Source organism: Tachyglossus aculeatus, chromosome 25, assembly GCF_015852505.1.
Source record: "Tachyglossus aculeatus isolate mTacAcu1 chromosome 25, mTacAcu1.pri, whole genome shotgun sequence".
Classification (NCBI taxonomy): Eukaryota; Metazoa; Chordata; class Mammalia; order Monotremata; family Tachyglossidae; genus Tachyglossus; species Tachyglossus aculeatus.
The window spans coordinates 10,027,785-10,041,248 of NC_052090.1; the positions used below are offsets into that span (position 1 = coordinate 10,027,785).

Here is a 13,464-nt window from a genome sequence, read left to right on the forward strand (position 1 = left end):
GACACTCTGCAATATATACGGGAGAAGTACGCTCCATTACTGCTGCCGAGTCTCGTGGCTCACATTGGGTACCCATGTTCAAGGGACCTGGGAAAACAATAATAATTATTATTATGGTACTTGTTAAGTGCTTACTATGTGCAAAGCACTGTTCTAATTAAACAGATTAAACTTCTTGTGCCTGAAAACACTCACGTTCTAACCATGGGGCAAAAATGAAACAAGTTGATATGGTTGGACCTGGTCCCTGCCCCATGTGGGGCTCACACTCTTAATCCCCATTTTACAGATGAGGTAACTGGGGCACAGAGAAGTGAAGTGACTTATCCAAGGTCACCCAGAATGTGGCAGAGGTGGGATTAGAACCCTGGTCCTTCTGGCTCCCAGCCCTGTGCAATGACTCTGGAGCAAGGGTGGGGTTCAGGGGTCCCCCCTCTCCCCAAGAAATACATACATCCACACATACCACATTCTGGGAATTTCCTTCTCTAGTCCTTACGATGCCATGAGCCACAGACTTGGGAATCAGAAGACCTAGGTTCCAATCCCGGCTCTGCCAGATGCCGGCTGTGTGATCCTGGGCAAGTCACAGCTTCCTTATGCCTCAGTTTCCTCATCTGTAAAATGGGAATTCGCTGACTGTTCTCCATCCTCCTTAGACTGTGAGTCCATGTGGGACAGGGACTGTGTCCGACCTGCTTAACTTGTATCTGCCCCAATATTTAGAATAGTGCTTGGCATATAGCAAGTGCTTAATCGATTCAATAATAAAAGTTACCACACACACATGATATGATTATCTTTTCTTTACCCCAGCACTTGGTACAGTGCTTGTTACATGGTAAGTGCTTAATAAATACCATCATCATCATAATATTCACTTGCAGTTTACAGGTCGACTGGTGCTATCAGTGACCACTCTCCCCCCTGGCCAGCTCCTGGGGCTCCCTCCTGACCTCTGCTATTGAGAGGGAGAGAAGGAGAGGTGGGGGAAAGGGATAACTGGGGCTACGTGTCGTTGCCCAAATGCTAAAAACATGTGTGTGTGTGCACATGTGTGCATTTATGTGTATGTTTGTGTGCACATAGGATTTCAGTAGAATCTCAATTAAGCTCAGCTCTACCTTTACACTTTGGTTTCCATATTTCCATGGCTGAACACGTCTGGATATGAAGACACAGAGAGCTAAACTCTGGAAGCACAGTCCCTTCCAGTGACAGGAATTCCGTGAGTGATCAGAAACCACTGAGATCCGGCTTCTTGGACAAAAAGTAATACCGCAAAAAAAATCTGCAAACAGCCAGATACACGAAAGGCCCCGGCGAAGCCACAAATCGAAGCCACCTCCTAAATGAACAAAGCTTGGGGAAAGTCACTTCGTGGGGGGGTCTGCATTCCCCATCGGCAAAATGGAAATAAGATGACCGGCTTCCAGAAAATGGTGCTGGCGGATGAAGGCCCTTCTGATGCAACCCTGGAGAGCCTTCCAAACTGTTACTGAAAGAATGCCACTTACTCCAATTACGAAAGATGCTAATGCATTTTTAAAATCTCCTCTCGCCTTTCAAAACCGCGACAAATTGTGATTTTTTTATTGCATTGGAAGTATGTGGAAGTTCCGTTATTCTACACAAAATTGCACTCAGCAAGCCAAATGTCATACTTGAACAACAACCATTGCGGCTTTGTGTCAGTCATAAATTGTCATTTAATAAATTCTAAAATCTCATATTGGAAGAACATTTTTTTTTGCCAAGGTGATATTGCACATATAAATATGAAGTAGCTGTGAACTAGTGGAAAGAACTTGGGCCTGGGGGTCAGAGGACCTGGGTTCTAATCCTGACTGCTCCACTGACCTGCTGTGTGACCTCGGGCAAGTCATCTTTCTATGGCTCAGTTTCCTCAAGAGCAAAATGGGGATTCAATACCTATGCTCCCTCCTACTTAGAACATGAGCCCCATGTGGTCTGCATCTATCTTGTATCTATCCCAGCACTTAATCATCATCAATCATCATCAATCATATTTATTGAGCGCTTACTATGTGCAGAGCACTGTACCAAGCGCTTGGGAAGTACAAATTGGCAACACATAGAGACAGTCCCTACCCAACAGTGGGCTCACAGTCCAAAACGGGGGAGACAGAGAACAAAACCAAACATACTAACAAAATAAAATAAATAGAATAGATACGTACAATATGTACAATAGATATGTACTTAATACAATGCTTGGCACATAAGCACTTAAACAAATGCCAGAGCAATTCTATATATTACAGAAGCAGCGTGGCTTAGTGGCAAGAGCCCATGCTTGGGAGTTAGAGGACGTGGGTTCTAATCCCGGCTCCGCCACTTGTCTACTGTGTGACGTTGGCCAAGTCACTCAACTTCTCTGTGCCTCGGTTACCTCATCTGTAAACTGGGGATTAAAACTGTGAGCCCCACGTGGGACAACCTGATTACTTTATAACTACCCCAGCATTTAGAAAAATCCTGGGCACATAGTAAATGCTTAATAAAGGAGAAGCAGTGTGGCTCAGTGGAAAGAGCACGGATTTTGGAGTCAGAGCTCATGGGTTCAAATCCCGTCTCTGCCAATTGTCAGCTGTGTGACCTTGGGCAAGTCACTTAACTTCTCTGTGCCTCAGTTACCTCATCTGGAAAATGGGGATTAAGACTGTGAGCCCCCCGTGGGACAACCTGATCACCTTGTAACCTCTCCAGCGCTTAGAACAGTGCTTTGCACATAGTAAGCATTTAATAAATGCCATTACTATAATTATTATTATTACATAGTCCTCCAAGAGTCTCAGGGCTGTGCTCATTCCACTAGGTCACACTACTAAAAAAAAAAAAAATCCCTCCCTCTGGCCCACCCCATTTTGTACCTGCTTTCTCCCTTCCACTCCATCTCCAGGCCACATTTCCCCCAGTGGGGATCACTGACAACCCTTAAGAACACCGGACATGAAGACACATGTGATGTCACACATTAGGTCGGGCAAACGGTTTAACGTGATGACATCACACACTTCATGCTGAGGAAGTTCACTGATTATGGAGTCCAAGAGTACGCTGTCCCCGCCTCCCACCCCCGACTTACCGGCTCCACAACCTTTACATTTCCTTCCCAGGCCCATCGAATTCCAGCACTAGGGATGTAAAAGTTCTGAATCAGTACCAGGTGGGACCTGGCCAGAGAAAAACCAACCACCCGATAAAAAAGTGAAACCGACAGCCACCCCGTTTGTCCCACCTAATCCCCATTTCTTCCTATCGCCTTGATTTCCTCCATCACTCTTCGTCTAGTATCTCTTCAAGGGGGTGAATTCCAGAATGGGACAGGAAGCTCTGAAGGAGCCAGCAGGAAACAACAGGAATAGAGCACGAGAGAAATACACTTGTACAAAGTCAAGTCCTATACAAGCAAATCATTTGTCGTTTGATAAAACAGCCTTATTAGAAGGGAAGACACTCAAAACCCCTTCACCTAGGCTTGGGGGCTCCTTCTCAGGAAGTATCTCGGTCCACATTCCCTATAGATGACAAGAGCAGTAACCCTCTGGTTCCTATTTGTTCACTGTTTCTCAGAATGAAGCATTTGGAAAGAAGGCACCCAGTAAAAACCATATTTTTCTGGGAGGCCGGTGTTAAAAGAGCTCTACAATGGAGCCTGGAAATAGGGTAAGACAGCGACACTGTTACAAGTTAATGGCTTTTAGCCCCAGTGGATTTCATATTATTTTCCATAAAGCCCTTCACGGAGGTAATTGTCCTCCACAGGAATTTTTGAGTTTTTTCATTACTATCATTCTTGCAAAGAGATCAACGGACCCTCAAATGTTGCACAAAATGTGTCCTCAGTGAATGAACCCCTTACCTCTTCCTCCTCTATGAATGCGCCCATCTCCATGAAGAAATTCACCATCTCCCAGCACAAGCCAATCTCTGTTGTGTTGCACTCTGACTCTCCTCCTTACCAGGCGTGTGCCGCTCTCACCGCTGACAATTTTGTGGTATGAAAACTAATCTTTTACATCCGGCTCAAAAATCGGGGAGAGGCGATTTGGTGGGAGGAGGGGGAAGAGAGGGGAGGCAGTTACGTGAGTAAATATATTTACAGAGAACAGAGAAATCCAGAGCCAGAAGGCACCTACCTATATTCCTCCTCCAGAGGATTTTTCAAGTCCACTCAATCTCAGGGCACTGCTTTCTATTTCCTTGGTGCAGGGACGACTTCATCCAGCCCTAGGAGGTTGCCAAAGCATCAATGGAGGAGTTGCCCCTGCCTCCCGGCTCCCCCAGATCCTTCCCTTGGGAATCCCTTTGTGCCTGGTGAGGCCCACCTTTGCCCTATTCAGGCGCTCCCTGACTCCCAAGACCACGGTACGGCCACCGTCACCACCAGCCCCTTTGCCCACGGGCACTAAAACCTAAAGCTTCTAGCCTCGGAAGCAAGCCATTTTTGACTTTATCCAAGCAGAATAATAATAATTGTGGCATTTGGTAAGCACCGAGCACTGCTCTAAGCGCTGGGGGAGATACAAGGTAATCAAGTTGTCCCACATGGGGCTCAGTCTTAATCCCCATCTGACAGATGAGGCCACTGAGGCACAGAGAAGTTAAGCGACTTGCCCAAAGTCACACAGCTGACAAGTGGTGGACTCCCAACCAAGCCCATGCTTTTTCCACTGAGCCACGCTGCTTCTCAGAAGCGATGCTTCCACTCTCCCATATCTCAGAGTGTCGTCTTGGGTTAAGTCTGGCGGTTCTTTGGCTTAAGCAGCCCCAAAGGGTCCAACCTGTGCTAAGGATCATCTGAAGGGCCCCAGAGAATAGAGGCAAATTTAGGCCTTCCTCCCCTCAGTTATGGAGGGTTTTAGAGGGGGCTCAGATATGGCCCATTAACCCCCAGTAGGTCACACAAGTGCCTTGCCCTCTTGGATACCTCTGCACCTCCATTTCTGAATATCATCTTTATCATCTGCTGTCCTTTCAGGGGTGACTTGGCGCTCAGCTACACCTCCCCAGTCTTGGGGGACTCTGGATAACCCAGGGCCAGATCCTGGCTGGAAACGGAAAAGAAAGAGTAATGGACAGATCTGAATTCACCTAAGCAACGTCACTATGAGACTTCAGGAAATTTTAAACTTGAGCCTTATTTTATATGGAACCCGGCTACTCCAATAATCTGACTTGGCAGGTTGGTTTTTTTTTTGCTTTCCATAGCGAGTGACGTAAACTAAAGCATTTCAACCCCTAGTCGACTCCTTTCTCAGTGGGGTTATTTTCTGGTAAGCTCTTCAGTTCCAACAATTATAATGCCCATGCACAGGTTCCCGTCATGCTAGAGGTACAGTGCTCTGCACACAGTAAGCCTCAATAAATACGATTGAATGAATGAAGCAGCGTGCCCTAGTGAAAAAAGCACAAGATTGGGAGTCATAATAATAATAAAACTAAAAATAGAGGGCCATTCATTCAATTGTAGTTATTGAGTGCTTACGGTGTGCAAAGCACTGTACTAAGCGCTTGACCAGAGTCCTAATCCCAGCTCCACATCATGCCTGATGTGTGATCTACTCCCTCCTACTCAGACTGTTGATGGGGACTGTGCCCAACCTGATTATCTTATTTCAACCCCAATGTTTAGCACAGTGGCTGGCACACAGTAAGTGCTTAAATACCAACCTTCATATTATATAATTATAATCAAAGTGAAAATATCCCTGACTTAAATTTTCCGAGCAGGAAATATTATTTAAAAGTGATATGTGACTATGATTGATTATAAACCCTCATCCAGAAATGTTATAACCTGTACTGAAAGTGAAAACCATTGCTTAAGTTCGGGTCTCAAATAGAAAATGTCACGCTCCACCAATAAAAATACATTGGCTCTTAGTATCTGCACACTACTGTGAAACATCTATAACCTTGTGTGTGAAAACCAAGAATGGGTATGAATTGTATTTTACACACCAGCTTAATTTATTGAAGCTGTCCCGGAAGCCAAACAGCCAGCAGTATACATGGTGAATATTAAAATTTGTGCTTTCAATAAAATAAGGTTATGTCTGATTGAATTAAGGAAAGGTATTTCAAAATATCACTATTTCCTTTTCAAAGGCGACGGCTAAGTGTCTAAATTTATCTCATTTCAACTGATGCAACGGCATAGAATTGTAGCCTTGTATAGTTTAGGCTCCCATTTTCATACTACTCAGGCTGGGTGACCTGCTTAATTTCATAACACAGAAGTTCAGCTGGAGTTCAGAAAAAAATATAGGTACTAGACAATTTCAAACCAAACATCTAGGGGAAAATAATTAAATCACACAAAATCTTTAGAACATTATATTTCATAAAAGACAATGATAAAAAAGTACAAACATTTCCATGAAGAGCAAAACCAAAATCATAATATGATAGTACACAAAGAAGTTCCCAGCATTTATTTCAGTGCATTTTTATAGAAGCCTCTCATGTTTTTATAGAGTAATTTTAAGTACACTTCCTCTTTGTGATACGCAACACTGAATCCTTTTAAAGTTTTCACAATTGGCATGCTTGTTAATTTGGCTGCAGTGAGACTAGTATACTATTACTTTAGCTGAGAGGTACAAAAGGAAAACACGCAGACCGGCAAGGTCAAACTGAAATGACAAACACTTTGCATTCACTTGTCAAGATATCCTCCGATAAAAGGAAGATTTCACATTGACTAGCTTCCATTGTAGGTTAAAATGGAAATGACTGTTCGGTGGGGAAGGAAAAGGAGGTGAGTTTTAAATAATTGCCATGTTTGCTGGTTTCCTGGTCAAATGAAACGTTGCCATTACTGTTGCTTAGAACCTTGAAGAAGGAGAATGTTAATGTGCTTCTGGATTCATTTGGCCTTACGCTTTATTTTACCATTTCTCCATACTGCACAAAGATTCTTGGGTTTTTTTCCCTGTATGTGCCGGTCCATGAGTAGATTTAACATCCTCAGCAGGTTTCTGCACAGGTCGGCACACTCTGGCATGCACCCATCATCTCTTTTCCTTTGCTCAAAGGCACTAGGTTACCTCTCGCTACAGTGTATTATGGCACCCAAGACATTTTAGAATAAAGCACACTTACATGATGGTCCTTAAGGGCTCTTGACAAATTGGGTGACTAAGGAATAGAAAAGGAAAGAAATGGTTGGAAAATATCTTTGCACATTCTAAAAATCGATCTAATTTTGGCCCAAGCAGACATATCTCGATGTTGTATCGTACTTTCCCAAGTGCTTAGTACAGTGATCTGCTTTCAATAAGCTCTCAAATACCATCGATTAATTCCCACCTCCCATGAATACTGCACCTCCAGTGGGATATTTTCATTCTGAGGCAAAATTGGGGATGTTTCAAACATCATTATAGTTTGGCCTAATTCCCTCGCTTCTGCCAAACCCACTATGAAACACACTCTGTATACTGTATGTAGGTAATGCCCACAATTTCCACAGGTTGACACTTCACAGTCAAAACAGGCGGAATGCAGGGTGAATCCTACCAAATCCTTCATACAGCAGTCCACCCATCACAAAGGATAAATGCCAAAAATGTAGCCAGCTTAAAACTCACAACTAAAGTTTTTTTTTAAGAGACTGAGAAATGTAAAGCTATTTATTACATCCTAATAAAACTATATTCCTCTCATGAAATACATGGACTTAATTTTATTTTTAAAAATCAAGTGCTTAAGAACCTAACAATTCAATTTACTTTGCCATAAACGCTGTCTAATGTAGTGTTGGTATCCGACAAATGGTTAGTATTTCCATTCTATTTTCCCATAAAACTGAGAGCATATATTTGCTCTGAAAAAAAAAATGGAAATTCAAATTACACAAAACTTCAACAAGCTTTTTTTAAAAAATCAAAGCTTATGTTTTTTTTTAAATTCTCCTCAGGAGGACGTGAAAGAAATATTCGTACGTGGTTTCCAAGCAATGAGAAAAAGAAATTTAAAAAAATCTGTCTCGTCGTCTTGCTTTTTGCCATACTTATCAATTTTCACCCCATTGCCGGCATCCCAGTGATTTTCGGGTGTAGTTTGTGGTCATTTGTGCTGCTCAGAAAGTTACCTGCGGTTACCCCTGTGAGATCAAACACCTTGCTGGAACAGTTCACAAGGCAAATGTTAATATCACTTCCATAAAACAAGAGCTTATCAAATTGAAAACAATACTTGTCATAATGAATGCTCACTGGAGTCCCAGATAATCATCCCCGTCCATGCATTACAATATCTTGATTTCCCTCATTTTCATGAGTTCTCATGGTGGACCATTCTCATTATGCGAATTAAATTACGACTATATCAGTGATAATGCTATCATTCTGGGCTACACTCCAAAATCAAGCCATGATTCTGAAACTGTTTTACCACTCATAACAATACTCTGGGGACTAAAGAAAATCTTTGGTTCAAAAACATTGAACGATTATTATGCTGACATCTCATCAAAATAAGGGAGCAAGATATTAGCCTATTCTGTTTCAACAAAGAAGAAATGGCTCAGTTCACTGAAAATTAAAATAAACATGCAAAGATTACACATAGAACACTCTTAGACAGCAACCCTGACCAATAAGATCATGTATGATTTCCTAAAAAATGGAGAAAACTCAGAATGAGTAAAATGACAGGAAAGAGGCGTGCTTTTCCTAGCATTTAACCTGATAGAAATAGGAAGGTTTGCTACTTATTTATAACTCAAAGTAACATACAGTATTGCAAGCACTATGGATTTTTCTACAGTGAATTCTTAAAAAACTAGAGCAGATTTTTGTTTTTCCCCTTGAAATGAAGATACATTTTTGGCTCTTCTGATTTTGGAGGAATAAAAGTGCTGTTCACTAGGAATTAAAAAAAAAAACAAAACAAAACAATACCACTACAACAGAGTATACAGACACACACAAACTTGAGAACATTGTTTTAGGCACAAAATCCCTGACACACACTAGTGGCACATGTGAAGACACTTAAAATAAGAGGTCTTTTAGATCATGATCCATAACAATTCTTTTAGTTTTTTTTTTCAGAATACACATGCAATATGCATAAAAGATATGGTATTATGCGACTCGGCAAAACTAGAGGAGAAAGCAAGCAAGGGATCATAGGAGACCTGGCACGAAGAAGATGGTGGAAATTCTTTCCTCGTACCAGGAAAATCCTATGAAATCTGTGATTTCTTCTTCTATTCAGGGAGGTGTGGAGGCCTATAGCTCAAAACATAACAGTTTACAGTCATAGCTGGCCACAATTAGTAACAGTTCCTTCATTTCACAACAAAGGTTCCCCTTTGTTTAGTGACGTAAATTTACATTTGTTCTTCCATGCAAAATAAAAATCAAACAAGGGAAGGTACCGTCAACTACATGCAGAGTGCAACACATTACCCTATTTAAAATCAATTTGGACACATTAATTTACATCACGTATGTACAAAACATCTTAAAAAGGAAACAGAGCATTCACTTAAATTACATGACAGTTTTTAGTAGAAAAATTTCCCGGAAGAAGAGCGCTCTCTCCACTTCCAGTCGTAAGCAATGGTGCCTGGCATTCCGCAGTGCTAGCCGTGTATATAGCCAAGTGACTTCCTAACGTTGAGAATGTGGTGAGAGAAGACTTGACTGTGGTTCCATGCTGTAAACATCTGAGTATCGACTGCTGGCGCCCGTCTTCTTTTTAAACTACAATGCGTTGGCAAAAAAACCCAGTCGCTTCCCTTCTATTCTCCTCACAGATCCTCGCAACGGTCAGAAAGTCCTGATGTCCATTTTCTAGTGCATTCCAAGTTTCCCCCCAAACTCCCCCCAAGTAGTATAGTTTGTCTTGTGCCAAGTTCCACGTCCTTCAATAGTCTTGAACAGGGGCAAGTTCTGGCATGAGATTTACAGTTATATTTTTAAACAACCTAGTTACCAGTATTTTAGGAGTATAGATTAAATTGTTCAAACCATCTATGTATTGACGCTCTCTTGAATATCGCAGCAACTTATACCTATGGGATGGGAGACGGAGAAAAGGATGATGAATAACTGCGTAGCATTTGGGCCAAGTTACAAAGGCAATATCGGACATCTCCTTAATTACACCCCTTCCCTTCTTGGGATATATGAGCAATCAATAACCTAAAGGCTACTTTTGCCAATAGCTTGCAAACTTCACAAAGACGTGTGACTGTGGGTAGGTCACATCTCTATTCCTCAGTTCCCTCATCCGTAAAATGGCAATTAAGACTGTGAGTCCCATTTGGGCCATGGACGGTGATCAATCTCATTACCTTGGATCTACCCCAGCGCTTAGTACAGTGCCAGGCACAGAGTAAGTGCTTAACAGATACGATAACAAAGCAGTATAACTGATGGTATTTTTGTTAACACCGGGCATTTGTTAAGTGTTTACTTACTATGTGCCACCCACATGGGACTTACATTATAAGAAATTGTTTTTAAAATAAGTTCCTTGCAACTTGGCATGGGTCTACCCACATCAATTACTAGTATAAAAGAGGACTGACTGATTTTAGCAAAGCAATCATTTGCTTCATGACGCCCTAAAAATCCACTTTCACTCTTTAAAATGTGATTTGGGGGCCCAATTTATTCAGGTTATTTGCTTGCACGGTCAAAGCCGGAGGTATCATTGACAGTTAAATGGTGTTTTGTTCAAATCTGTCACAAATTAATTCAGAATCTTTAAAGTTAAAAATGGAAAAGTGGATCTCCACACTGATTCCCAGATGTTTCTCAGCACCCAAGAGTGAACTAATTGTCTCTCTAAAAATATCTTGGACAATGGTGCTATGCACATCTAGGCATCGCATCATCTTTCAGTTTTGGGGGTACTCCAATCAGGGCTAGGTTTCAGCAATTCAAGAGCATTCAATCTCCATTCCTTTCTACGGAATAATGGTGTTTGTTAAGCACTCACTATGTGCTATTCTATTCTATTCTAATTCTATTCTATTCTAAGCTCTGGGGTAGACAAAAGATAATTAGGTCCCACATGGGGCTCACAGTCTAAGTAGGAGGGAGAACAGGGACTGAGTCCCCATTCTGCAGGTGAGGGAACTGAGGCACAGAGAAGGGAAGTGACTGGCTCAAGCTCACACAGCAGACAATCGACAGAGTCAGGATTAGAACTGGGTCCTCTGCCTGCAGCATGCAGCATGGCGTGGAGATGTAGATTGTAAACTCCTCGAGGGCAGGGATCAGGCAGCATGGTGTGCTGGAGACAGCACAGGCCTGGGAGACAGAAGGTCTTGGGTTCTAATCCCAGCTCCTCCAGTTGTCTGCTGTGTGGGCTTGGGCAAGTCACTTCACTTCTCTGGGCCTCAGTTACCTCATCTGTAGAATGGGGATTAAGACTGTGAGTCCACTGTGGGATAAGGACTGTGCCCAACCCAATTTGCTTGTATCCACTCCAGTGCATGGCACATAGTAAGCATTTAGCAAATACCATTATTACAACGTCACTTCCCCACCTACAAGCAGAAGGTTAAGGACTGAACCCCCTCTGACACACCTCCAGGGCAAGGGAAGACGGCTCCCCCGAGGAAATTTTCCAGCCCTACTACTCCCGCTGCTTCACCTCACTCCTTGCAAAGATTTTTAGATGAAGCCAGTAGCATTTGGCACTGCTCTGACTTTCCCCAGCAGCAGAAATGATCGAAACACTCTCCCTGGGCCTACCACGACGATCCCCTTCTCGTTTCATTTAAAAACATTTCCCTGTGGCTGGGCCATGTTGCTTTAAATCGTGCTTGCTGATGTTCCCGGGAAGTCAAATGACAAGATGGATTTGTTTAAACCAGTCTGGACCCCAAAACCAAATCAATCATTCAGTGGTATTTTTTGAGCGCTTACTGTGTGCACAGCACTGTTATAGGCACCTGGGAAAGTACAGTATAATAGAGTTGAAAAAACACATTTTCTGCCCACAACACACCAATAAAAATGTCAAGCAAATGATTAATTTACTACTTGCATGTTATCTCAACCTTTAAGGCTAAGATGGCTCCTGATCAATTGTTTACTTCCAAGAAGGCTTTTTTCTTTTCCTTTTCTAAATCATACTCTTAAGTACTATTGCCAGGTAAGGTTCCTCCTCCTTCCCTCAAATAAAAGACTTCTTTTACACTTGAAACATCTGCCATTACATTTGAGAGACGCCTTTGAAACTCACCTGCCTAAAAATTGGACCTCCCCTCTGTGATGGTGAGGAATGGACTTGTATTTTCCTAGATCTCCCTCTGGTCTTGTTACATTATATCCAGCATAGTGAACTCTACAGAATAATAAATAAGAAGAAATTGGTTTTTGGAGTGTGCTTATACATGTGTGTAATATACAGTATATACACATATATGATGAGAGAGAGAGAGACAGGCAGAGATAGTAATACAGAGTTTGCACAAATAACAAATTAACTTCTAAATTCGAAGGCACGGGACTGCAAAGAGAAGTCACCGGGAACCCATCGATGTCTTCCCAACGAGACCCCTGGAAACCCTACTCCTGACTGGCCCTGGGCATGCTGGCTTACGGAGTTTGGGGGGCAAGGATGTGGAGGGGGTCTGGGGAAGGGGTTAGGCTGAAGCTGACCTCCATGGAGGCATCCTGAGGCCCCCAAGGGTCCCTTTAAATCACCCCATTAGTCAGACTCTAAACCTCCTCTCATTTTCTAGATTGGGAGCCCCTAGATTGTAAACTCCTCGAGGGCAGGGATCAGGTCTACTGTTTCTACTGTACTCTCCCACGTGCTTAATTAGAAGGGTGCTCTGCACAAATTAAGTACTTAATAAATATCATCACTACTATTAAAGGCAAAACTCACCTTAGTAAATGTGCTAATCTTCCTGTCTAGAACTGCTCATTGCTTTATTTTTTTTTCTTCGTTAAAGGCCAAGCATATAAGTTAACATTTGATTGTTTCTACATTACCTACTCGATCCCAGTTGCCAGAATATTTTTCAACAACGTGGGATCACCTGCCAACCGTTAGGCTTCTGCATGCACAACTCGCTTTGCTGGAGTTTGCATTTCCCGTCACCATCAACAATGATTCGGTAACTTCTCGGAGCCTCAGTTACCTCATCTGTAAAATGGGGATGATGACTGTAAGCCCCCCGTGGGACAACCTGATCACCTTGTATCCCCCCCAGCACTTAGAACAGTGCTTTGCACATAGTAAGCGCTTAACAAATGCCATTATTATTATTATTATTATGAGGTGCTAAACATTATGCTATGCTCTGGGAAAACTTTAGAGGATAAGATCCTTGGCCCCGAGTAGTCTGCACCACAGAATGGGGACGATCTGAAAAAGTCCTTTTCTCCAAACCAACTCCTCAAGTCCATAAAAACACAGTACCAAAGAGTAAGGAATCTGAAAACAGTATACACCGTG

The 13,464-nt window shown here is 42.5% G+C and overlaps 1 protein-coding gene across 2 annotated transcripts in view; it reads right to left on the reverse strand.

The window, feature by feature from the left end:
- Window positions 1-6,347: 6,347 nt before the first annotated feature.
- B4GALT6 (beta-1,4-galactosyltransferase 6) overlaps window positions 6,348-13,464 on the reverse strand; it is a 48,990-nt gene continuing 41,873 nt past the window's right edge. For both annotated transcript variants that reach the window (XM_038766470.1, XM_038766471.1), the window contains 2 exons: window positions 12,241-12,342; window positions 6,348-10,054 (listed from right to left, as the gene is read on the reverse strand). In XM_038766470.1, the coding sequence (XP_038622398.1) occupies window positions 9,907-10,054; window positions 12,241-12,342 (250 nt within the window). In that variant the 3' untranslated portion in view covers window positions 6,348-9,906. The remainder of the gene's footprint in view (window positions 10,055-12,240; window positions 12,343-13,464) is intronic.